This window comes from Cheilinus undulatus, linkage group 22, assembly GCF_018320785.1.
Source record: "Cheilinus undulatus linkage group 22, ASM1832078v1, whole genome shotgun sequence".
In the NCBI taxonomy this organism is placed as follows: domain Eukaryota; kingdom Metazoa; phylum Chordata; class Actinopteri; order Labriformes; family Labridae; genus Cheilinus; species Cheilinus undulatus.
Genome location: NC_054886.1, coordinates 5064598 through 5091791, shown reverse-complemented (window position 1 = coordinate 5091791; position 27194 = coordinate 5064598). Strand labels below are relative to the sequence as shown.

Sequence of the window (27194 nt, the reverse complement as noted above, 5' to 3'; positions counted from 1 at the left end):
AAATTAAAAGTCAAAATCCTAAGTTTGAGTCCTAACTGTGAGATGCTAAATTGAAAATGTGAAATTAAAACACAAATTAATTTATTTTGCCACATTCCTGACTTCTTATCTAAATATTTTCACTCCTTACTTTTTCAGCTTTTGTGACTTAACAGGGATATCTTAAATCATCAAGGATAATTTACATTTTTATTATACTTGAGGAAATCTGCGGACCTCACACTGATGGGCCAGTTATAACAGAAATATGAGATCATCTTGCAGGCCGGATTTAACTGTTCCACAGGCTGGATTTGGACCCCGGGCCTTGAGTTTGACACTCTTAATTCTACTCTTAGTGCCCAGATTGTCCAAGCTGTATGGATCTATCCCATTTACTACATTCATATTCCTGCCAATAGCCTCATCTCTGCTCTGCCAAAATCCACCACTTGAATTTTCTGCTTCTGTGTGCTGCGACCACAGACAGCATTCTTTACCTCCGACCCTGTGTACATCAATTACACAACTTCCTGTAACTGCATGAAGAAAGATTCCCTAGAATTATGTGTACAATGGGAGGGTAAAGGAGGAGACACAGAGCCATTCAAGACTACAAATAAAGCCAGGAGGGAGGATCTGCTGTCCTGAAGCCATGAGGATTGTGGATATAAGGCGGTGATTCTCCTTGAAAGCAGCAGAGTGTTGGACACCGAGAGCAGTCACCTGAAATAATGAAGGTCTTCGTGGTATTGGCGTGCTTGCCGGCGAGCTGTCTGGCCAAGAAGCCTCGTCCCTGTGGTGAGAAACAGAGAGAGAGATTTTAGCTCACTGAAACTGAACCATTTGTGGCAGTGGTGTTTTCCTTTGCTGAGTTACACTGAGATCAGAAGGCAAATTTTCTGTGTCATTTCTTATAATTCACACATCTTATTTCAATCATAGCAAGTCCTCCTCTGATGAGCGGAGAGTTCATCCTCGTAAGTTTTACTATTCCATCCGTCTACTAATGCCATGTAATTTCAAATTCAATTTAAATTATGTGAGAGAGGGAGATTTAAACTCCAAACTCTTTGCCTCCAGTCCACACAGAACGAGAACTTCTGGATCTACTCCAGATACCTGTACGATGCACTGGACCAACGCACAAGGGTCCTTGATTTTGCCACCATAGATAACAAGACTGTGACTACAGATGTTCTCATTCTCAACAAAGAGGTGAGTAAATCAGTCATATGGGATATTATCAGTGTAACAGTGTATGCAAAATGCTTTTGAAGAATTCTGCCCACAGTTTCTTGCTTTTGAAGGAAATCTAAGGATGTAAGAGTTTATTCTGTCATTGTATGTTATCACCTTTAAGGCTGTTAAAGATCAACACAGTAACATTATGCAATCTTTCTTTGCTACACTGGCTGTCTTGGGCTGTGTCCGAAATCACTCCCTATTCACTATATAGTGCACTATATAGTCAACGTGCCATTTTGTGGTGGTGTCCGAATTCTGAGTGAGCATTGTTATTCACTATATAGTGCACTCATTCTATCCCACAATGCATTTTGAAAAGTAGTGAGCAACTGATGCTCACTAGCCCAGCCATATTTACCATCATGCATAGCGGTTGCTGCTCTAAAACATGACGGACAAATGAGAGGAGCACAGGAACACATATGAAAACTTTATTTTATACTTTTTGTTTGCTGGTTTTAGCCAGACCTGTAAGAAAATGTTAAGGATTTAAAACAGAGTAACTCTGAGGATAACAAGACATGAGACCATCATCTTTATGCAAAAATAAGTTACATTACACACAAAAATGTAGACTATTTTGCCACTATAGACACAAGCTTTTTATCTATTAGTATTTTTATTTTTTGGGGGGGGGGGGGGGGGGGCTCATATACAGTATTAGTTTTCAGTTAAATTCTACTGATAATTTAGATCCTTAGCTGTTGTCATCGAAATCTACAAGCCATTGTTGCTAAAGGTTTTAATTGTGAGAGGGCAATGACGTCATTGCCAGCGGCAGGAGTAGTTTTAAAAAAAAAAAATTTTAAACAACTTTTATTAAAATTATACAATGTACAAAACATGAAAACAAACAAGGCGAAATATACATTCTTTCATAACATCCAATACATGAGAACACTTGTGTAAAACAAATGTGAAGTTTCAAGGTCCATATTGACAATAATAAAATAAAATAAGTGAAATACATCTATAATACCAGAAAAGCACTCAGAGAGCGCCAATAGTACAGAATCCTTTATAAAATTCCTGGATCCAGATGGTGATCCGGATCACTCCCAAAATCAAATTCTTCCTTATGCAATTTTTGACATTTCCTGACAATTTCATCAAAATCCGTCCACAACTTTTTGAGTTATGTTGCTTACAAATGAACTAACAAACAAACGAACAAACCCAGCCGATTACATAACCTCCTTGTTGGAGGTAACAAGAGGGTAAAGTTTTGTATGAGGGTAAGCAGGGGGCCGGAGTAGTGTCCGAAACCATTTTTGTGTTTTGCAGTTGAGTCCACTATATAGCCCACTATGCTGCTCACTATAGAGTGGATAGGAAGTAGGGAATGAGTGAGTGGTTTCGGACACAGCCATAGTAACTTTAACTACCTAGCTAGCAGAGCTATCTTTGCTTTAGCCAAAGATTACAGAGCTAAAGTGAGTCACTGTTCATGTATCTACTGCTAAAACTGATCTACACACATAATCCTGGATTTGACCTCTAACCTTTTCTCTGTTATAGTTATAAAATGTTGTCTTTTATGTTTACAATTTGGTTATTCGATAAAACTGACTGACCGGCAAATTACAGCCTTATAGTTCTGACAGAGGTCGTCTTAAAGTAGTGGTCATCCTAAAGGGGGTGTCCGAGGATCTTCAGTCAGCAGCCAGACCCCTCAAAATACATGATAGTTTTCCTAATTCCACATTTCTATGTCTCCAGGGAGTCATTTATGAGATCAACGACCGCAGGAAAACCTGCAAGAAAATCCCTCTAAAGGAGGACTTTGAGCCTATAGCTGTTTCATCTGATGCCTCTCTGCTGGGCCAGTTTTTCCTCGGCAGCTCGTCCGGGGCCAGAGAGGGACTCCTGGTGAACACGTGGATTGGGGAGCTGTCCACTGGAGGTTAGAGAGCATCTATTGGTCAGTAATGTCTAAACCGTTGATTTTTCTCTCCTTTAATCTTTTGTTTGATCCAACAGGAGCGTACCTGAACACTGTGACTGCACTTGGATGCATTCCTGTCAGCTTGGTAACCCAGACCGAACAATACGGATGGATCATGGTGAAGTCAGTAAATTAACATTAACATCACAATGCCACTATCCTTTCTGCCTGACAGACTTGTATTACTGAGCTAAGGTTGTAATATGTGTGGGACAGGTGGACTTAGCCAACAAGATGTCAAACACGCGCTGTAATAACTCCCTTTCAAAAGCCACCATATGTAGACAGGAGGGTAAAAGCTTTGTTGGGTCTCGCTACTGAGAGGGGTGTGGCTGACGTCACATGACATCATGTCAGAACAGAAGGGACGTAATTTGCTAGTAACGTTTTATTTATATTTTTTCAATCCAACTTTATCCATGAACAAAGTGTACCAGTTACATTCATGGAAAAGCACACTGGAAAAATGACGGACTAAGCAACATGTCATAAATAAAACAACAAAAGTTCTGATGTCTAATTTAGGACCAGCTAAAGCTAACACAGCTTCACTAGCTACATAGTTAACATTGATACTAGTTTCATGAGACGTAAGCCAATGTAGCAATGTTAGTTTAGCTAAAGCTAATGACCCTAAAGCAGACCACCTTTCATGCTCTAAAAAGGGTCTAGCTATGTAGCTTCATTACCGTTTGATTTAGCAATATAAATAATGTAGCTATGTCACCTATGTAGAAATGGTAGCTAATGTTGCCTTATAATCTTTAGATTTAGCAATTTTAGTGATGTAGCTATATGGTTTGCATAGCAAATGTAGCTTTGTTATCCTTAGATTTAGTTATGTTAGTTTTGTAGCTATTTAACCTACATAGTGTGCATAGCTAACATAGCGTCATTATCTCTAGATTTAGCATTGTTAGTTATGTAGCTACATTACCAATGCAGTGTACACAGGCAACATAGCTTCAGCATCTCTAAACTTAGCAATGTTAGTTATGTAGCTATGTTACCTACTAATTTACCTTGCTGACATAGCTTCATTATCTCAAGATTTAGCTATGTAAGCTTTGTAGCTATGTAGTTTGCATAGCAAATGTAGCTTTGTTATCCTTAGATTTAGCTATTAAAGCTTTGTAGCTATGTAACCTACATAGTTTGCATAGCTAACATAGCTTCATTATCTCTAGATTAAGCATTGTTACGTAGTCACATTATCAATGCAGTTTACATAGCTGATGTAGCTTCCGCATCTCTAGACTTAGCAATGTCAGTTATGTAGCTATGTTACCTACGTAGTTTACCTAGCTGACATAGCTTCATGTTTTTTAGATTTAGCTATGTTAGCTACGTAGCTATGTTACCTACATCGCTTACATAGCTAATGTGGCTTCATTATCTCAAGATTTAGCAATGCTAGTTATGTAGCTATGTTACCTATGTAGTTAGCATAGCTCATGTAGCTATGTTATCCTGTTTTTCGCTTTGTGACACAAACTGTAAATTTTTCCATTTCAGTTACTTCAACACCATCAAGGGGATTCCAGACCCCGGTCTGCTTAACCCTCCATACTTCTGCAAGGATGCGAGTGTAAAGACTGAAGCAGAGTTGAAGGACTACTTAAGCCTGTTCTTTCGCTAGAATTGACAGCCTCCTACAATTAATGTGAACTTCCAACTATATTTAGAATTTTTAATATATCAAACTGAGCTCTAAATCCACTTTTTCATCATGTAATCTAAATCAACTATGCAAAAAAATGTGAACATCCAAGCATTTTTTGCAGCATTACTGGTAAAATTAGACGACTTTGGTGTTTGATGAAAATGAACTTGATCAAAGGTGGTCATGTTTTCAAAACTACAATAAATGTGAAAGACTGGAAGATGCAATGTTATTTTGTGCTTGATAGATATGGATGAAAATTTGCAATATGGCAAGCTTTCTTTTAGACAGTAAAACTAAAAAGTATATGCTAAATGCAAAAATTAGGAAAAAAAAGGAAAAGGAAAAAGAAATAAAAACTGATTTAATCAGTCAGCTGGACCTCAGATTTTTACCCTCAGGGGTCAACACCACAACCCAGATCATCAGGACTACTACTTCTTCACTTCTAAATGAAAGATTTTGTTTTACATTAGCTGACAAACCACCACTTTCAAATAATCTTTTTTTATTAACATATAAAAATGACACTTTTGAAACTGTACCTTATCTCTTTGTGAAAAGAAAATTTGTAATGAATGAGTGCGTCCATCTCATTCTAGTGTAGATGGGACTATGGGAGGAACGCTGGCACAGCTGAGAAACCCACGTACGCCAGATTCATGGTGTGGTTTTAAACTGCTAAATTATTCACTCCTCTGTGCTGTAATTGATGAATACCAGGAGCTTGTTTGCTGGCAGCTCATGCATATTTTTCCTAATTAGCACAGAGAAAACCCCTTTTGTGCAAAGACAGGGTATGAGACTGCAAGGCTGAGTGCAAACACAGAGGGTGCGCAGGAGTGAGAAGTGAGGAATGGAGACTTCAACAATGTCCATGTTCAAACACATTTACACGAGTGTAAGAAATACTTGGAAAGTTCTTAAGTGGAAGTAGCACCACAACAAATAAAACAGGAAAAGGAAAATTAAATTCTAGTGCCAGTAGTGGGTATCAAGTTTGTGCAACTAATATAGAAATCAAATAGTGCTGTCATCAAAACAACATGCATCAAGTTGTAATACAGAGGCATTCTAGATGAAGTAAAAACCAGCTAGAGGGGAGAGAACCTAGTTTAATGGAACCATACATTTATTTATTTTTTTAGGTTTTTAGTTTAGTTTTTTTTTTTAAGTGACAATTGAAAAGTGCATGGCTAAAATGTTAACCATACTGAAAGTGATATTTTGGTATTTTTGAAGTTGGGTTGTATGTGGTACTTGGATATTGCAGTGCATTTCAGCATCCAGTGATTACAGCGAACGTTGACCCTTCAAACAGGGTGCACTCAGGGAAGCTAGGCCAGACAGTGCTACAGTCATGACTTTCTCGAGTAATTTAGCGAGTTTAAGATAAAAATGGGCCAAAGCTCAACTCTATATCAAAATGTTTTGTAGCATTTCATTTTTCACCCAAAAAGCCTCCATGTTTGGCACTGTTTTGCATTTTAAGCCTCAGCTACAGACCAGTTCTCTTCCGTCTCAGTTAACCGTTCAGCTGAGCATGTAGGCTTCATCAGAGGAAACCACTATAAACACAGCTGTGACGAAACTCAGAGATTTCTGCCTGAGTGGTGATGACGTGCCGTTTACTTTTGCAGATGAAGACTCAAGAAGAAGCATGATAATTTCTCTAGTTGAGGATGGTTAGCAGGAGTACCTGAGTCACCTGGTGGTGTAGGTGTAAAAACTGTGAGTCCATGTCCACTGAGCAACTGTTTGACATTTCTGATGGAGGATAGCAGCTCACAGATGCCTGCAGCCTGCATCACTCCCCATTCAGAGTTCCTTGCCTGACTGAACACCTATGTTTATGGACATCTTCAACCTTCTGGATATAAATAGGTGAAACCGACTCCAATTAGCGAAGTGGAGGTCCTCAGGTGCATCCAGGTACTCTTGATTTATTTAATCAGTGCTATATTGACAGAAAAAATATTTCAATTATAATTTCAGAGGACATTATTGTCTGTGTTACTCAAGCATATTTGGGTGCTAATGAGTGAGAAATAGATTATTTTACTCTGTCATACTAGCACTTTAAAGTATGTAAGAGTGGTCTCTACACTTTGTTTTTTTCAAGATTCAAGAAGTTTTATTGTCATACTAGCACACGTTTACACATGGATAGCACGAAATTTCACCCTCAAGGTCCTGTTTTTAAGCCCGATAAATATCTAAGAAAACAATATATAAAAATAGGTTTGACAACCATAAATATAGAAGTATAAAAATACAAGTACAAGTACAGACAAAGTAAAACTAAAACTAAGGCAGCCGAATTTAGCACTGCTAAATACATGAGGAAGTCCAGCAACTGCAAGTGATCATAGTGCAGATATGTGTGTGGGGGGCTACATAGCACCGCTCCAGTTCAACAGTCTAACAGCTTCCGGAAAGAAGCTGTTCCTGAGCCTGATGGTCTTGCTCCAAATGCTCTGCAGCCGCCTGCCGGAGGGGAGAGGGTCAAAACGTGTATGTTCAGGATGAGGGAGGGCTGTCATGATGCAGGTGGCCCTCTTTCTGCATCTCATCCTGTAAATGTCTGTGGTGGTGGGTAGGCTGCTCCCCACAGTCCTCTGTGCAGCCTTCACCACCCTCTGCAGAGCCTTCCTCTCTGCAGCGGAGCAGCTGCCATGCCACACGATAATGCTGGTGCTGAGGATGCTCTCCACCACACATCGATAGAAGCACCTTGGGACAGAGCTCCCCAGTCCATCACGCTGCAGTTTCCTTAGGAAGCAGAGCCGCTGGTGGGCCTTCTTAATCAAACAGAAGGTGTTGTGACTCCAGGTAAGGTCCTCGGTCAGATTAACACCCAGGTACCTGAAGCTGGAGACCACTTACAATGTGGCTAGAGTAGACAGTTATTGTCCTGGTGGTGGTGACATCACCGGCACACTTCGAGATGAAGCTCAAGACAGAGAACGTGTATTCCTCTAGGTCTACCTCTCCTTCCTGTGTAGCTGCCTCTCTGAAGACCTGTCAGTCTGTGCTCTGGAAGCAGTCCTGGAGCATGAGGGCTGCATCGCTGGGCCATACAGTCACAGTCCTCCTTGTTGGTCTTGACTGTTTCACCAGAGGACGATAGGCTGGGGCCAGCAGAATGGAGATGTGATCGGAGAGACCTAGGTGGGGGCGGGGGAGGGCTCTGTATGCTCCACGTATGTTTGTGTACACACAGTCCAGCGTGTTGTTTCCCTGTGTAGGTATGGTGACATGCTGATTAAATCTGGGTAAAATGTCCATCAGTTTTATGTGTTTGAAGTCCCCCGCAACCACATAGAATGCCTCCGAGTGCTTGGTCTGCAGTGAGCGAATGGTGTCGTGTAGCTCCCTTAGCACCTTGTTAGCATTAGCACCCGGCAGGATGTAAACAATGGTGACGAACACAGCTGTGAACTCACGAGGCAGATAGTGTGGCCGGCATTTAACAGTCAAATGTTCCATATCCTCAGAGCAGTAGCTTCTTACCAGTCCACAGTTTGTACACCAACCTTTGTCGACATATACACACAGTCCTCCTCCTCGTGTTTTCCCCGACCGGTGGTCACCATCCGCATGGAACTCATCGAGCTGGAAGGCTGAGTCTGGCATGTTGTTGTTTAGTCACGTTTCCGTCAGACGAAGCACAGAGCAGCTCCTCATCTCTTTCGAAACCCCCAGCCTTAAAGCATATCAAGTCCATTTTGTTGTCCAGGGAGCAAACGTTGGCCAGAAAGAGGGACAGAATCGGTGGCTTGCCAGCCTTTAGCTGAGCCAGCCAACCGACCCTCTGCTCTGCTGCACCACCGTGTTCTCAGTAGCTGCAGTCTGCCAAGAGTTGTTTTCAGGACTGACGAAATGGTAGTCCTCGAACTGTCTCTTATGTAGATCAGTTCGTCTGAGCTGTACTTCACGCACGTATTTATTGCTGATTCAGCACAGAGGTCGGCTCTGACATTAGGTAAAGTGGGCTCAGTCCCAGGAGCTCGAGGAGTCGCTGCTACCAAAAAAATTCAAAAAACAATAAAATTTGATGAATTTCAGAATCTTCCCAAAAAAAATCCCTCCTCTGAATCAGGCGCAATGTTCTATTATTTTCCAACCTTACATAACAAATTTAGTTTTTTTTTTTCTTGTTCCGAGCTAGAACTCAAAATCTCTTTCAGCATTTGTCTTCATGGGGTTTCTTCTGTTGCTTCTTTCTAACTCCATCTTTTCCATCATACCCCTGTCCTCCCAGCCAATGTCTCTGTCACTTTATATATGAGCTGGATCTTTAATTTAAGATTACGATACAAAAAATTAACAATATTTCAGAGTTCGACGTTGAAGCACATTAAAATCGTCACCATAAAATGCTGTAAAACTTTGACAGGTTCCCCTTTTACTGAAACAGGAAACGAAACCTAATGTCCCTGGGATTGATATGCAACTGCATTAAACATTACTGCCAGATTAAGAACTTCCTCAGCGACCGGCCACAGAGAGTCAGAGTAGGGCCCCACCTCTCCACAGCACTCAGCCTCAACACCGGCTCCCCACAAGGATGTGTACTGAGTCCCCTGCTTTGCACTCTCTATACACATGACTGCACCCCCACCCACCCAGGCAACTCCATCATGAAGCACGCAGATGACACGACAGTGGTCGGACTCATCTCAGGGGGAGATGAATCTGTGTACAGGGGTGAGGTCAAATGTCATCATGGTGCAGCATCAACAACCTGGTCCTCAACACAACTAAGACTAAAGAAAAAATAGTGGACTTCAGGTGAAACAGATCTGACCCCCAGCCCATACACATCAACGGGGACTGTGTGGAGAGGGTCTCGGACTTCAAGTTCCTGGGCCTGCACCTGAAAGATGACCTGACCTGGAAAACCAACACCACAGCGCTGATCAAAAAGGCACAGCAGTGACTCCACTCCCTGAGGGTCCAGAAGAGCAAGCCCTGGCCATGCTCCATTGAAAGTGTACTGGCATACTGCATCCTAGTGTGGTTCTCTAGCTGCACTGCTCTGGAGAAGACAGCTCTCCAGAGGGTCATCAACACAGCACAGAAAATCACAGGCTGTGCTCTCCTCTTCTTAGAGGAGCTGTTCAGGTCCCGCTGCCACAGGAAGGCCCTGGGCATCCTGAAGGACTCATCCCACCCAGCACAAGGCGGTTCAGGACAATAAGAACCAAAACTAACAGACTGAAAAACAGCACCTATCCCAGAGCAGTTTCAATAATAAATTATAATTGCACTGAGAGGAACTGCGTACAATTTTGTTGTACCTGTGTACAATGATAATAAATGATTCTGATTCAAATAGTAAAAGTACAACAATGGGTGAAGAAGAAGAAGAGGAAGGGCTTGGGTAGTTTCAGTTACAGTACAAGCAAGAGTTGAGCATGAGGCCTGAGGTTCTTATTCAAAAGATGCATACAGTATAAATAACTGGATCCAAGAGGTCACATGGTCAAAAACATTGGTACTGACTGGACAAGAAAAGAATGTTGTGAGTCTGCGCTCTGTTGCTCTTTCATATCACCCTAATGTAGATGTGAGACTGAGACTGAAGCTGAAAGTCATGCTCCACTCAGAACATTTATTTAAATGTATTTCTAACTCATTTCAACCACATCAGGACACTTAAAAATCAATGTTCATTTGGTGTGCAGCAGTGATATGACTGGCTTAAGTGTGTTCACCCAAGTAAGTACTGCAACCCCCATACCAAAAAGTTGGGGCGATTGTGATTGGTATTTTGTTTTTGTTTTTTTCATTCTCTTATTTCCTGTTAAAAAATGTTTAAATATAGACCATCACCTGTTAAAGATCATGGTTACATGACCAACTGACCATCTAAATGTGTGAATTGAACTGGCCTGACCTTTTGCCAATGGAAAACATTCGGGACATCATAAAAGGAAAAATCCATCAAAGACAACCCAGGACTGTTGAGCAGCTAGAATCCAACATCAGACAAGCATCGGACAAAATTCCTCCTCCAAAACCCATTCACAGACTGTTGTGAAAGAGGAGGGGATGCTTGAACAGGTAAGCATGGCTTTGTCCTGACTTTTTTGGGATGTGTTACTGTGATAAGATTCAAAATGAGCTAATGCATTTCATGAAATGGAAAGATGTTAGTTTTAATACAACTTACCCAGTGTCCAAACTTTTTTGGAATTAGGGTTGTATTATCCTTTCCTGTTTTATTTTGAAGTTACCCACCATTGTGTCAGTCTCTCAGATAACGCTCCTTATGCTTTTAGAAATCACTCTTTCCCATTTTGTAGTGGTGTCAAGTTTCTTAGAGAGCAGTTTTATGAATAATAAAGCATTCTGACTGTATGCCACAATGCATTGTGGGAAGTAGTGAGCAAGCCAAGATTTTTACATGCATTGCATGCAATTACTACACTCCTACTAGCATAAGACCACACACTGCAAGGAAAGTTGACAACTTTCTAGCCTTTAAGAATAAAACAGGAAGCAAGACTTCCTCCTGCAGCAGCAAGGCTTGTACATAAGACAGTGACTCCCCTCCTCAGGGGTAAAGTGGTGAGTACCTGAGAGGAGTCGCTTCAGCACCAAAAACATGAGAGTCTTCGTAGCATTAGCGTGCTTGCTGGCAAACTGCCTGGCCCAGAAGCCTCAGCCGTGTGGTAAGTTTACACACTTTTCCTTTGCTGAGGCACTCTTTAATCAGAATGCATTTTATCTGTGTCACATGTAATCTTCCTCCACATCACAGACTGGCCGCCTAAGATGACCGGGGAGGCCACGATGGTAGGTTCCACTGTTTCAGAGGGTTAAACTGAACATTACCAGAACCAAATACTAAAGCAAAGGTTGAATATATGAAAGACAGAGACTTAAACTCCCTCTACTCTTCTTCGTCCAGGACTTTACAAATGATGACACCGGGGTCGACATCAGATTCGTGTACGATGCAGTGGGACAGCGGATGAGGTTCTTTCAGAATGCGACTCGGGATAATGAGACTATCAATACTGATTCTCTTCTTCTCTTCAAAGAGGTGACTAAACCACTTATATAAATGTAGATGTTTAACCAGAGCAATCAGAGTTTAAATTATTTACCAGTGAATTTTACACTCAATGGCTCGCATTTTAAAGACCACATATTTTACCCTTTAAAGGCAAGTCTATATTGGTCTCAGAGGTCCCCAAAACATGCCTGTGAAGTTTGTTGCTGAAAAAACACTCATGTTTTGGATTTTTATACGTCTAAAAACTCCTCTGTCTCAGCCATGCTCAGAACGAGCTGTTTCTGTGTCTGTAGCTTTAAACGTTACTGACTGATTCCGCCCCTGACTCCACCCCTCTCAGGAAATGGATGTGGCTTTCCTGATCCTCCTCTCAGCTGCCGCAGTGAGGAAGATCAGGAGAGGAGCAAAGTTATAATAGCTTTTCATAAGTTTTTATTTTTATTTAGTTTTTACCTTTTGCTTTAGATTTCAGTTTAGTTTTTCTTAGTTTTTCCTGCTTGTTTCTTTGTTTAGTTTAGTTTTGATTTTGAAAAAATGCTCCATTTTAGGTTAGTTTTTATTAATTTTAGTGTTAGTTTTAGGTTGTTTTAGCAATTTGAGACACTTGTCAAGGGCCAGACCAAAAAGGGCTCTTCACTTTTCTTTTTTTTTTTTTATTGTTTTTGTTTGTATACAACTCAAGCCCTAAAATTTACCATTGAGTGTGGACTTCTGCAACCAAATCAGGCAACTTCACTCTCTCTGGGCCTGGGTGTTCATGTCAGACAGTCTGCTGCTGAAAAAAACTAAAACTAAGGAGAATTTTTTCTCCAATTTTATTTCATTTTAGTTAGTTTTGTAAGTACAAAATTTACTTTTAGTTAGTTTAGTTTTTCTCATAAAGCTCAATTTTTATTTAGTTTCATTTAAATAAAATGATTTTTACCTTTTAGTTTCAGTTATTTAGTTAGTTTTAGTTAACTATAATAACCTTGGAGAAGAGGGCAGAACTTTCTTCCAAGCAGGGAGGGCCAACTGAACCTGTGGGCGGGGCTAACTCCCCACCTGACATCATGAGGGGAATATCTGAGAACAGATCATTTCGGCACACATTTTCTGAAAGGATTGTGTGTGTGTGTGGTGGTGGTGGGGGGGGGGGGGGTTGTGGGCAGGTCAGGAGCAATTATTTTTGTAAGAAAAGCCTGAAAAAGTTGATTTTGTATAATATGTGACCTTTAAAGTGAAATGAGACATTAAGGAGCAGGGACATGTGGATGTCTTTCAGCTAAAGTGAGCTGAAAAGGACAGCATGCGATTAATTGCCATACCAAAAAATGTGCACTAATTATAGACCTTAATTTATCCCAACTGATGGGATTAATCTTTACAACCCTGATTAAAATATATCCAAGGGCTGAATGTGTACACCAGTAAGTAATGGTTAAGTAACTCCATTTCTAACATGGTTTAAAAACGCACATAGAAAAGGAAACAGATGCATCAGTTATACTTGTTCTAATACCAAATGTTTTATCTATCAGGAAGTCGCGTACAACATCAATGACCAGAACCGTACCTGCACCAAATTCCCTTTAAAGGTAGACTTCATCCCTCTGGGCGTCCCAAAAAACGCCTCTCTGCTGGGCCAGGTCATCCTCGGCAGCTCATCTGGACCTGGTGAAGGACTCATGGTCAACACGTGGTCGGTAAATCTGCCTGATGGAGGAGGTCAGAGTGTTTATATTTGGAACCATCTAAACTATTTCTCTGTTCCACAATCTTCTGTTTTTTTAGTCAAATCTTTGTCCCAACAGATATTATAAGCACAGTGACTGCAGTCGGATGCATTCCTGTCAGCCTTGTGCAAAAGGTCAAAATCGATGAACAAGTCATGGGATGGATGGTGCAGAGGTCAGTTAGTATCAGCGGTCAGGAAATGTGATTCTTTCAGGCAGACATGTTTATTTAAATTTACATAGAAGTCATTTTCTGTTTTTCTGTTTCAGCTTCTTCAACAATGTCATCGGGATTCCAGACCCTAGTCTGCTCAGTCCCCCGTCCTTCTGCAAGGATGCAAAAGTGATGAGCAACAAGGAGCCGGTGGACTTCTTTAGTCTGTTCCTCCACAAGAAGTAAGAGCCTCCATCAGCCAACATGTCCAACCATCAAGAAGATTTTTAATGAATCAAATTTAGACATTGAATGGTATTCAATGATTCCAGTCCTGCAGGTTTTAATTGTAATCAAAGACTCCAGAAATGCTATTGTAACTGTCTACTTGATGTATTTTATCATGCCAAAATGACTTCAGCTTTCTTTTCTGTATAAACAGTTGCAGGTTTGCTCAATGCAAAATGTGCTTCATTGGTTTTTATCCCCTGTAAAGCATACCTTTACGGTGGGCCTGAAGGTTTAACTACAATTAAAAAAAAGTTTAACTGAATAAAACAAAATGAAAAAACTCATCATGAAAAGTAAAATAAATAAATAAATAAAAAGAAAAGGTTCGTGAAATACAAAAATGTGTTGACCCATAGAGGGTGTTGAGGCTTTTGGCAGCTATTTTGGTCATGTTTTGTCTTCTATTTGATTATTTTGACTGTGTTAAAGGTCACACATTTTACCCTTTTAAGACAAGTTTATACTGGTCTCAGAGGTCCCCAAAACATGCCTGTGAAGTTTGTTGCAAAAAAAAAAAAAAACACTCCAGTATTGGATGTTTGCATGTCTAAAAACCCCTCTGTTTCAGCCCTGCTCAGAACGAGCTGTTTCTGTGTCTGTGGCTTCAAATGTTAATGAGCTGTCTGACTCCGCCCCTGACCACACCCCTCTTCGTGGCTCTTCTGATCCTCCTCTCAGCTGAGGCAGGTAGATCATATGGGCCAACCAAACCTGGGGGCGTGGCTAACTCCCCACATGGCATCATGAAGGGAAAAATCTGAAAACGGCTTGTTTCAGCACAAATTTTCTGAAAGGTGGAGAAAGAGAGGGGGGAGAAAATTGATTTTTTTGATTCTTGGGGGGATTTTTGATATTTTTGCCAGAAAAGCATGAAAAAGTGTATTTTGCATAATATGTGACCTTAAATGCTAACAACCTAAATTAAGGAGGGTACTTTATTCAAAATAAAAAAATTGAAATTTTAGTATCAGATGTTTTAACAGGTCAACAGTAAGAAAAAAAACATGAATTTTATGACATGTGCTTTCATTCTGAAGCCTTTTTCTCATATTTGGCATGAATGTTCCCAGTTTCCTAAAGGGGCACTACTGTAACAGTTTATTAAATCTGAATAAAAAGATGCTTCAAAATCAAAGTTGTTACTCATTATTAACATAAACAAGGCTGTGATCATCCTCTCCAAGGATATCCAAACTGCATGTATTTAAAAATTTTACTGTTTATGTTTTTAACATTACAAAAATCAGTGGGGTATTAAAACAATTAATGCAAAGAGTGAAAATTTATTATAATGTAAAGTATGTTACACCCTTGAGCATAACAGTTTACTTAAAATAATATTAATAAAGCATTATTTACATAATCAAGGCTGTGATAATTCCATTTAGGTAAATTCAGTTTGCATGTAGTATATGAAAAATATTTAGATCATGTATTTGATGTTTCCTCTGATGAAGCCTGCAGATCCAAACAGCTGTCTGATACGCTGAGGCAGAAGCACACATAAGTGGTAGGTGATGCTTGCACTGCAAGCACAGAGGCTCGCTGTTAAAACTTTCGATGTAGTGTACAGGTGAGGCAACACCGATTTCTGGCCCATTTTTACCTTAAACTCACACACTTATGTGTAGAAAGTACACTCATCTATTACGCTGAATAGCCTAGCTTTAAGTCACGTGTTCATGCATTTACCTGAGAGGGACCTGGATGCAGCCGAGGACCTCCACTTCACACCGGAAGTCAGACGAGCCTCACCATATCTCATCTTCTAATACCAGAAGTCATTTGAACTGAAAGTCTTCTTTGTTTTTTTTCTTCATGCATCGATGCCATATTAATAAAGGCATGTCCGCCACGTAAGGAAATACAAGTAGAAAAAAAATATGAGTTTTTAGACTAACAAGCACAGTGATTACATAACATTAATTTTAAATAAATTGATTTATAATCCAAATTCAAGTATCACTTTGCACAGACATAAAAGCTCAAACAATCAGATTAATATATATTTATAAATATGTAAATTCAAAATTAAAAAAATATCTATTCATATACAGAAATATACCATATATAAAATGATTTTATTTCAAACATTAATATTGTTAATTTATTATAAATGATTTATTAAAACCCATGTAATCTCATCATTTGAGCTTTTTATTTCGAAAACTTGCACAATCCTTGTCTACTGTATTGAATGACGTAGCGACTTGCCTCTGGCGATGTCAACATCCAGCTGGCCAGCCAATGTCCTGTCACATATTATGTCTGCCCTCAGTGATACGTGAATTTGGATCATAAATCGATTAATTGGAATTGATGTCGAATTAACACTGTGCTTGTTAAACCAAAAACGTGCGTATTTTTCATCTGCTTGTATTCCCTTATGTGGAGGACTTACCTCTATTAATATGGCGGCGACACACGGGGAAAACAACAAAGAAGATGTTCAGTTCAAGTGACTTCCGGTGTAAGAAGACGAGATAAGGCGGTGATTTTCTGACTTCCGGTGTGAAGTGGAGGTCCTCAGGTGCATCCAGGTACTCTTGATTTATTTAGTCAGTGCTACATTGACAGAAAAAATATTTAAATTAAAGCTTCAAGCAGCATTGGTCAGGTCCTCACTCTGGCGTACGTCCCTCATGCCCATTTGACCTCCACTTTGAGGGTTTCATCCCTCTTTGACCCTTTGACCTGCTCAAAGTTAGACTGAGGTGTGTCCCTGCAGCTCTCAGACTTTATAATGGGTGTGTATTACGCATTCCATTTTCCCACCTTCAGTGAGCCACATGACCAGCTTGCACGGTAAGCTTATTGTAATGTTCAAAAAACCTGCATCTGTAAGACACACAAACACACACTCATGCGTGCTTTGCACGCTTACACACACACAAATGCACCATCTCTCCCATTAACTTCATATGGGATGTATGTGTGGCTGTCTTTGGCGACTGACATCGCCAAAGACTTTATGGGGGACTGTATGTGGATGAGAAGCCACCCACAGTCCCACCATCACGCTAAAGCATTGCTTAAATGGGCTGCTTTATTGGAACAGCTCCGTGTGTGCATTATCAGAGCTCATAAGCTCAGCCCTGCCCTCTGTGTCTGCCTGGTTGCCATGGTAACTAATGCCTGCAGACCAGCTGCTCTGATCTGTCAATCAGTGGGTGACATCATCACAAACTGCTCTCTTGTTCAGGAGTCAAATTGACTGAACTTTTTTTGAATCTCACCTCAGAGATGCCACAATTTTGACCAAATATCTCTAAAAATAAGATAATTTTGTAGTAAATTTTGTCAGGAATCCATCCATGTAATTTTTAAAGCTGTAGGACCTTTAGTTTTTTGTGTAGAGGCCCAACTGCCACAGCTTATGTGGGGCTGAATTCTACCACCCCATTCATCTGAATGGGGGCAGCAGGGAGGGCTTCTTTGGGGTTGACCAACTTTAAGGGCTTGGCATTCAGAAACCGTTCGAGAAATAACAAATTCCTACAGAACCTTTGATCAGCATGGCCTGGTGTGTCTTCCCTGTGCGTTTCAATCTGTTACCATTTACGGCCTTGGCGTTTTTACTTTTTGTTTGGAGACCAATTTTCCTGGAAAATTTTATTTTGAAAGGCAAATTGCCAGCTTCCTGTTTGAGATAGGTTAGGGGTGTCAGAGCGTGATTTGTGGGTCTCAATGAGACGAGCGTTTCAACGTTGGTTTGATCTCTCTACGACATTCCTACTGGCCGTGAGGGCTGTTTTAGTGTGCCTAGGTGGCGCAAGAGAGCACATTTTGGCATGTTTGGGGTTAATTTTTTCATTTTATCAAATTTTTCGCCAAATCTGAGGTGTGTGCCAATTTTGGTGAGTTTTTGAGCATGTTTAAGGGGTCAAATTAAGGGTTAAGGAGCTTGTGAAATAATAATAAGAGAGAAACAGATGAAATACAGTAGGGTCCCTGCCCTTCTAGCTCTTGCTAGAAGGGGTCCGAGGACCATAATTATAATTTCAGAGGACATTATTGTCTTTGTTATGTTACTCAAGCATATTTGGGTGCTAATAAGTGAGAAATTGATTATTTTACTCTGTCATACCAGCACTTCAAAGTATGAAAGAGTGGTCTCTAGTTTTTTTTTTTCTAGCCAAAAAAAAAAAAAAAGAGATAAAATTGGACGAATTTCAGAATCTTCTCAAAAAAATTCCCTCCCCTGAATCAGGCCCAATGTTCTCAATTATTTTCCAACCCTACATAAGAAATTTAGATTTTATTCTCTTGTTCCAAGCTGGAACTCAATAGCTCTTTCAGCGTTTCCTTCATGGGTTTTTTTTTCTGTTGCTTCTTTCTAACTCCATCTTTTCCATCATACCCCTGTCCTCCCAGCCAATGTCTCTGTCACCTTAAATATGAACTGGAGCTTTAATTCAAGAGTACGACACAAAAAATTAACAATATTTCAGAGTTCGACATTAAAGCACATTAAAATCGTCACCATAAAATGCTGTAAAAGTTCGACAGGTTCCCCTTTTAATGAAACAGGAAACGAAACCTAACATCCCTGGGATTGATACGCAACTGCAATAAACACTACTGCCGGATATTAAAAGTACAACAATGGGTGAAGAGGAAAAAGAGGAAGGGCAGGAGTTGAGCATGAGGCCCGAGTGTCGTAATCAAGAGATGGTTACGTGGTCAAAAACTTTGGTACTGACTGGAAAAGAATGTTGTGACCTGTGACCCCTATTTATGCTTCCTCAAGCATAAATGTTCTAGTCTCCCCATGTTCTGGGTCATTCTGCAAACTGACATCTCGTGTGTGTGAGATTGACCTTCCTTGCAAGGAATAAAACCTATTTGTCGGCTGGCAGACGTCTCTATTTCTTTTCTCATCAGCAGCATAGAAAAATTACTACACTACCATTTTTCAAAACCTGCATTTTTGTACAACGTTGACACAAAAAAATAGTTATTCTGACAGTCATGAGAGAGCCTCTGCACATTAATAACAGGCCTTTCTCTAGGCTTCATGAACAACATTCATCAAACTTTAGAGTAATGAAGGTAGAACTAGTGTAGGACCACACACTTCAGGGAAAGTTGACAACTTCCTAGTCTATTAAAAAATAAAACAGGAAGCAGGACTTCTTCCTGCAACAGCAAGGCTTGTACATAAGACAGTGACTCCCCTCCTCAGGGGTAAAGTGGTGAGTACCTGAGAGGAGTCGCTTCAGCACCAAAAACATGAGAGTCTTCGTAGCATTAGCGTGCTTGCTGGTAAACTGCCTGGCCCAGAAGCCTCAGCCGTGTGGTAAGTTTACCCAGTTTTCCTTTGCTGACACACTCTTTAATCAGAATGCATTTTATCTGTGTCACATGTAATCTTCCTCCACATCACAGACTGGCCGCCTAAGATGACCGGGGAGGCCATGATGGTAGGTTCCACTGTTTTAGAGGGTTAAACTGAACATTACCAGAACCAAATACTAAAGCAAAGTTAGAATGAAAGGTAGAGACTTAAACTCCCTCTACTCTTCTTCCTCCAGAACTTTACAGATGATGACACCGGGGTCAAAATCAGATACGTGTACGATGCAGTGGGACAGCGGATAAGGGTCTTTCAGAATGCAACTCAGTATAATAAGACTACCATGACTGATTCTCTTCTTCTCCTCAAAGAGGTGACTAAACCACTGACCTGAATGTAGATGTTTAACCAGAGCAGTCATGTTTTGGATTTTTATGCATCTAAAAACTCCTCTGTCTCAGCCATGCTCAGAACGAGCTGTTTCTGTGTCTGTAGCTTTAAATGTTACTGACTGACTCCGCCCCTGACTCCGCCCCCCTCAGGAAATGGACTCCTCTCTCCTGATCCTCCTCTCAGCTGTCAGAAGTGAGGAAAAGGAGAGAGGAGTCAGGCGAGGACCAACTTTATAATAGTTTTGGAATTTATTAGCTTTTACTTGTATTTAGTTTTTACCTTTTGCTTTAGATTTTAGTTTAGTTTTTCTTAGTTTTTCCTGCTTGTTTCTTAGTTTAGTTTAGTTTTGAGTTTGAAAAAATGCTTCATTTTAGTTTCATTTTTAGTAGTTTTAGTGTTACTTTTTTAGCAATATGAGACACTTGTCAAGGGCCAGACCAAAAAGCGCTCTTCACTTTTCATTTTTTTAATTAAAATTTTTGTTTGTATACAACTCAAGACCTAAAATTTACCGTTGAGTGTGGTCTTCTGCAATCAAATCAGGCAACTTTACTCTGTCCAAGCATGGGTGTTCATGTCAGACAGTCTGCTGCTGAAAAAGACTAAAACTAAGGACATTTTTTTTCTCAAATTTTTTTTCATTTCAGTTTTGTCAGCACAAAATTTACTTTTAGTTACCGTATTTTCCGGACTATAAGTCGCACTTTTTTCATAGTTTGGCTGGTCCTGCGACTTATAGTCAGGTGCGACTTATATATCAAAATATATATAATTTATCATGTTTTTAAATGTCAGTTCATACTGACCGACATGAACCAAGGAAAAAAACATTACTGTCTACAGCCGCGAGGGGGCGCTCTAGGCTTGTGACAACTATATGCTGCCCCTGCGATACCGACGATGAAGAATTCAATGGATTCAGTGATGTGGAATGAGATTGGGAGCTTGGTAAACTTGCTTACTGGAAACTTGCTTGTTGGACTCGCTGGCTTATTATGTTAATTTAGCCTATTCAGCCTCCCAGGTGTATTCTTTATGCTGTTGTGTAGCTGAATAACTGTTAATGTGTTACATTAACATACCAGACACCTATTCAGCCTGTTGTTCTGTGTGCTATTGTGTGGTTGAATAACTTGCCTTTCCAGATTAAGTGTCTGTTCTTGGTCTGAATTTTGTGAAATAAATTTATAAATAAATTCGAGTTATAGTCTAGTGCGACTTATGTATTTTTTTTTCTATTCATGACACATTTTTTGACTGATGCGACTTATACTCCGGAGCGACTTATAGTCCGGAAAATACGGTAGTTTTTCGTTTTTCTCATAAAGCTCAATTTTTATTTAGTTTCAGTCAACTAAGATGATTTTTACCTTTTAGTTTCAGTTATTTAGTTGGTTTTAGTTAACTATAATAACCTTGGAGAGGAGGGCAGAACTTTCTTCCAAGCAGGGAGGGCCAACTGAACCTGGGGGCGGGGCTAACTCCCCACATGACATCATGAGGGGAAAATCTGAGAACAGCTCTTATCAGCACACATTTTCTGAAAGGTGGAGAAATTATACACCTTAATTTATCCCAGTTGTTGTAATCAATCTTTACAACCCTGATGAAAATATATCTAAGGGCTGAATGTGTACACCAGTAAGTAATGGTTAAGTAACTTCATTTCTCTTATGGTTTAAAAAGGCACATGGAAAAGGAAACAGATGCATCAGTTATACTTGTCCTAATACCAAATGTTTTATCTATCAGGAAGTCATGTATGTTATAAACGACCAGAACCGTACCTGCACCAAACTCCCTTTCAAGGCAGACTTCATCCCTCTGGGCATCCCAAAAACGCCTCTCTGCTGGGCCAGGTCATCCTCGGCAGCTCATCTGGACCTGGTGAAGGACTCCTGGTCAACACGTGGTCGGGAAATCTGCCCAGTGGAGGAGGTCAGAGTGTTTATATTTGGAACCATCTAAACTATTTCTCTGTTCCACAGTCGTCTGTTTTTTTAGTCAAATCTTTGTCCCAACAGGAGCTTTTATAAGCGCAGTGATTTTTGATAAATCAAATTTAGACACTGATTTGTATTTTTGCTGTCTGTAATTTAAATCATTTATGATGAAAATATGCAACTCCAAGCTTTCTTTATTTGAGTATAATACATTGAAAAAGTATGAGGATTTCACAACAGTTTTACTCTGCAGTATCACTCAAATCTGATGGTGGGCATTCAGATGTGTTCATACTTGACATTTAAAGTGTTCAGTGACCCCTATTAGAGTTTATTTTTTAATCAAAGATTCAAAAAATGTGATTTTTACAGTCTACTTGATTTTTTTTTTTAATCATGCCAAAATGACTTCAGCTTTCTTTTGTGCATAAACAGTTTGCAGGTTTGCTCAATGCAAAATGTGCTGAATTGTTTTTTATTTTTCCTCTGTAAAGCATACCTTTACAGCGGCCCAGAAGGTCAACTGCTAAAAAAAAAGTTTAACTAAGTAAAACAAAATGAAAAACTCATCATGAAAAGTTAAAAAAAAAAAAAGTTTCATGAAATGCAAAAATGTGTTGACCCGTAGAGGGTGGTGAAATTTTGGTGGCTATTTTGGTCATGTTTTGTCTTCTATTTGATTATTTTGACTGTGTTAAAGGTCACATATTTTACCCCTTAAGACAAGTTTATATTGGTCTCAGAGGTCCCCAGAACATGCCTGTGAAGTTTGTTGCTGAACAAACACTCCAGTATTGGATGTTTGCATGTCTGAAAACCCCTCTGTTTCAGCCCTGCTCAGAACAAGCTGTTTCTGTGTCTGTGGCTTTAAATGTTGAGGAGCTGTCTGACTCCGCCCCTCTCAGGAAATGGATGTTGCTCAGTGGCTCTCCTGATCCTGCTCTCCGCTGCGGAGATCGGAACTTTCTTTCAAGAGGGAAGGGCCAACTGAACCTGGGGGCGGGGCTAACTCTCCACATGACATCATGAGGGGACAATCTGAGAATGGCTTGTTTCAGCACACATTTTCTGAAAGGTGGAGGAAGAGAGGGAGGAAGGAAATTGATTTTTCTGATTCTTGGGGGGATTGTGAACAGGTCAGGGGAACATATTTTTATTATAAAAGCCTGAAAAAGTGTATTTTGCATAATATGTGACCTTTAATGCTAACAACCTAAATTTAGGAGGGTACTTTATTCAAAATAAACATTTGAAATTTTAGGTCAACAGTAAGGAAATAACATGAATTTTATGATATATGCTTTCATTCTGAAGCCTTTTTCTCATATTCAGCATGAATGTTCCTGGTTTCCTAAAGGGGCACTACTGTAGCAGTTTATTAAATCTGAATAAAAAGTACTTAAAAATCAAAGTTGTTGCTCATTATTAACATAAACAAGGCTGTGATCATCCTCACCAAGGATATCCAAACTGCATGTATTTGAAAATTTTACTGTTTATGTTTTTAATATTACAAAAATCAGTGGGTTATTAAAACAATTAATGCAAAGAGTGAAAATGTATTATAATATTTATTGCTATTTATGTATGGCAACTTACACCCTTGAGCATAACAGTTTTTTAAAATAATACTAATAAAGCATTTACATAATCAAGGCTGTGATAATTCCATTTAAAGAAATACAATTTGCATGAAAAATATTTCTTTGTGTTTTTAACATTACAACAATTTGTTATTTTAACTTAAACTGGCACTGAAAGGGTTATATTTCTAAGACTTAGTCAGTAATTGTTTACCATGATCAGGTCTTATTTTGATTTTTCCAAAATATGTACAGTTTTTGGATTTCTTTGTTGTTTGTGTTTTTTAACTAAAGCCGTGTAGTATGTTTTATTGCTATTTATTTATGGCATCAATTTTTTGCAACTTACACCCAAAGTGTAGCAAATTATTAAAATCTTTTTTGCCTCTATTTAGCCATTATTCAACATTTACAACAAATTTTGAAGAGGTTTATATATTATAAAATGAATATATGTTGCTTGCTTGTTATTTTTATTCAGGTCAAAAAATAACACTGTCATCACAGCTTAACCTTACAATGGACCATGATTTTGCTGACCTCCATGAGCAGTGCCACGGACTGATTGGCTCCATGCAACATCGAAACCCATGTTGCATTTACCAAGTACATATATTAGCAAAATTTTCCAGAAGGTCAACATTTCTGTATCATAAATCCTGTATTTGGACTGATATTTTGGGAAATTCTAATATTTTTCACACATTTGTGTGAGCTGTCAGCCATAATTATCAACATGAAAACAACAAAGTCTTGAAATATTTCACTTGCATTAGATGAATCTAGAATATATGAAATTTGAGATGCATCTGCATTGCAGTTATGTCAGACAGGATGTCCTGACTTCTGAGGTCAAGAGGAGGGGTGGGGATTCCGGCCTGACCTGGTTCTGGGTCATGGGTCATGCAGTCAGGCCTGGGCAGAGAATCTAACCTTTGTTTCAGCTCAGGGAAGAAAGCTTTCTTCAGGCTCCCCAACAGATATTAGGGAACATTTTGGCTTTTATACATGCTAGGATTAAATATTCAGTTTGCTAAGTACCAGTCGAATACTTTCAGCTTGCATCTGTACTTGACCTGATTCATGAGGAGACCCCGAAGGAAACTTGGCTGCCAAGACCCAACTCAGACTGGTCTGACTCAGACTGCAGAAGGAGAGCTGGAGCGAGAATAAGATGTGGCTTCACTCCAACCAGGAAGTAAAGAGTCAAATATATCTTGATCAAGTGTTCTCTCGGTCACCGATAACGCCTAATATTTCTACTTATCAATAGATCAATTAGACTCAAACAATAGAAAAAGGACTCGACTGAAAACATGAGGGAAAAATAAACTAAACCAAGACACCCAAACATTTCCTTAATCTTGTGCCACTGAGTTTGTGCCTACAAGTTTTAAAAGAGTAGCTACTTTTTGTTTCAAATTTTCTTCAAGGAAGGGATTTCAGCTTGTATTAAGAAACACAAGGGAAGACCTTTATTGCCTAGTCTCTACTACTGAACATGTGCCCCATGTTGGAGCCCTGGGTGGGACTGTTTTCTTCATCCCGATCCTGTCTGCTCCCACTGAATTTCTGATCATTACCACCCATACCCGCAACGTGTTACACTCCCGCATGCACCCGCAAAACCCTGGGAATTCATGCCTGCACAATAACAGAGATGCATTGGTTTTGTGTCTTCTCCTGTCCTGCAGGAGAAAACACGTCATTTTATAGGCCATTAATAGAGATTCAGCACCCAGGACAGCTCATTTAGCCATTCTCAGCATAAACATTACTACCGTTCATAACACAAAAAACCCGCTGTTTGAGTTGAAATAATTATTTACGAAACTGTACTTGTCTCACCATTTAGCATTCAGTAGTAGATAGTAATCTGTTACTCCATCAGAGCTTGTCTGCAGAAACAAAACTTGTCAAACTTGCCTTGTTTTCTTTTTCTGTCTTAAAGACCTGGTTTGAGCTTCTTTTCTACATCATTTGTTGACTCCATCATCCTGTCACTCGGCTACATCCAGATCCCGCAGCATGGTTTTTTTCAGCCGCCTGTTCCCGCCTGCAGCAAAGTTCAAACCGCCCGCTCCCACGAGATTTGCGTTGGGTCCTGCAGGACATTACAGCATCTTAGTAGAGTAAACGGATTAGATAAGTAATTATCTTACAGAAAGAATACTTAAGGTGAGGCTTTTACCACACTGAAATTTCTTACAATATGTGAGGGGAAAGCCGACGACTCCCGAGTCATGACTTCATGAATTGTGATGTGAAACGGAATGTAGCCAATCAAGAAGCGAGCTGACTGAGGAACAAGGAAGCAAGCGTAAATAAAAACAAGCATGGCTGACCTACTGAAGCATCATAAAGTTCATTTTTTTAGTTCAGGATTTTTCCGTTAAAAATAGTCCCAAGAACACCATCATTACCTCCTCTTGTATGTCCTCTTCCATGTTGCGCGTTGTGTTCTCCGGTTGTTGCTATGTTTCTTCTTCTTCGTTTTTGTCAGATCACGTGTGATCACGCGAGATTTCTGGCTTGGAGGACGAGATTCGAGATCAGTGGTGGGACAGAATCATGATGTGTGTGGTGTGCTGTGTTGAGATTATCGGAGCACACCACACACAGTACGATCAAAACTGTTCAATGCCTGATTTTTTATCTTCATGTGTGGGGTCTCTAACAGATAAAAAAAAATCTCTTAAGATTTAGAAAATCCTTATTTGTGTACCCCACTTTAGAGAAGAGACCCCTCCCTCTCGTTTAAGACAGATATCAGAACCGGAGTTCGGTTTTCTGTGTTCAGTTTTGTTCCAACGTTGTCTTAGGATCTTTCCTGTCATTTCCAGAGTTCTTCAGGTCTTCTGTTTTTGTCTTTTTAGGTTATCTAAGTACCTTTTCTTAAGACCTCTTCTCCATGAAACATGTTTCCTTCTTCAAGTCTGAGACAGGTTCAATCATTCAACTGAACCTCGAACTGTATTTTGATCCGGCACAAATTCTTTAACCTTTGCGCTCAACTCTTGCAGCAGATGGAGATTTCTTTTCCTTGCACGTCCAGACTTCACTGTGATCCAATAATCAAAGTGATGTCGACTGTCCTGAGACATCAATTTGATTTTAATTGGACGAATTACGAACTGTTTTTCGGAATGACACATGTCCCTCAGGATCCTGGGAAAGGACCCATCTTGCTGTGCATGTCAGTGTCTTCTCTGAGTGACTCATCTGGTGCCGTTTCAGACCCGGCCAAACCCAACCGATCAAAAGATCTGATCCAGCTGGTAATAACGGTAGCCCGGGCTCTTCAGAACCTGCTAGACGGCTCATCTCCTCGCCCATACTCTACGGCAACAAGTAGGATCTGATTCAACTCTTTGAGTTGACAGTGTCTCCAAAAGTTCCATTAAAACAAGTGATTGATTCAGATCCATTTTCTTCCAAATTTACATTCCAAATTCTATGCAGTTAATTATCTTTTTCTTTATTCTCAAATCATCCACTCTCTCTCAATCTAGGTTTTGAAAGGGAAAAGGAGGAGACACTTCCGGGAAAGTCAGAGCCATTCAAGACTACAAATAAAGCCAGGAGGGAGGATCTGCTGTCCTGAAGCCACGAGGAATGTGGATATAAGGCAGTGATTCTCCTTGAAAGCAGCATAGTGTTGGACACTAAGAGACACTGAAATAATGAAGGTCTTCACAGCCACCAGCTGGACTGGTTGTGACTCTGACATTGTGCTGAATGCCTGTTTGGGCACCAGTGTAACAGATAACTGCGTTACAGAGTCCTCTTCAGCACAATGAACACACACGTGTGACTTCAAATTAAAGCAAATGTCTCTCTAATACACTCACAATACATAACTCAACGAAGTTTCCTTCTTATTTCAATTTGCCCGGTGCTAAACCTCTTCAGTGCATTTTGGTAAATCCAAGTCCAAACTCAAACACCTGTGTCAGT

At 39.9% G+C, this 27194-nt stretch overlaps 2 protein-coding genes across 5 annotated transcripts; both read left to right on the top strand.

Moving 5' to 3' along the window:
* Positions 1 to 618: 618 nt before the first annotated feature.
* LOC121504229 (ependymin-2-like) lies at positions 619 to 14517 on the top strand. Of its 3 annotated transcripts, none has more exons than XM_041778912.1 (6): positions 619 to 780; positions 925 to 959; positions 1063 to 1197; positions 2947 to 3130; positions 3208 to 3295; positions 4688 to 5055. In XM_041778912.1, the coding sequence occupies exons 1-6, from the start codon at positions 714 to 716 to the stop codon at positions 4809 to 4811; spliced, it is 633 nt and encodes a 210-aa protein (XP_041634846.1). In that variant the 5' UTR covers positions 619 to 713; the 3' UTR covers positions 4812 to 5055. The 3 variants fall into 3 exon arrangements, with proteins under 3 accessions (XP_041634846.1, XP_041634847.1, XP_041634845.1); XM_041778913.1 differs by lacking the exon at positions 4688 to 5055 and adding an exon at positions 13848 to 14517 and having other exon boundaries at positions 621 to 780; XM_041778911.1 differs by lacking the exons at positions 619 to 780; positions 925 to 959; positions 1063 to 1197; ... (1 more) ...; positions 3208 to 3295; positions 4688 to 5055 and adding exons at positions 11365 to 11515; positions 11605 to 11639; positions 11755 to 11889; ... (1 more) ...; positions 13656 to 13752; positions 13848 to 14517.
* Positions 14518 to 19191: 4674 nt separating this feature from the next.
* On the top strand, positions 19192 to 22430 carry LOC121504561 (mammalian ependymin-related protein 1-like). 2 transcript variants are annotated; one of them, XM_041779447.1, is made up of 4 exons: positions 19192 to 19321; positions 19411 to 19445; positions 19557 to 19691; positions 21464 to 22430. In XM_041779447.1, exons 1-4 carry the CDS (start codon positions 19255 to 19257, stop codon positions 21677 to 21679), a joined length of 453 nt encoding a protein of 150 aa, XP_041635381.1. In that variant the 5' UTR covers positions 19192 to 19254; the 3' UTR covers positions 21680 to 22430. The 2 variants fall into 2 exon arrangements, with proteins under 2 accessions (XP_041635381.1, XP_041635382.1); XM_041779448.1 differs by lacking the exon at positions 21464 to 22430 and having other exon boundaries at positions 19557 to 19782.
* Positions 22431 to 27194: the final 4764 nt, after the last annotated feature.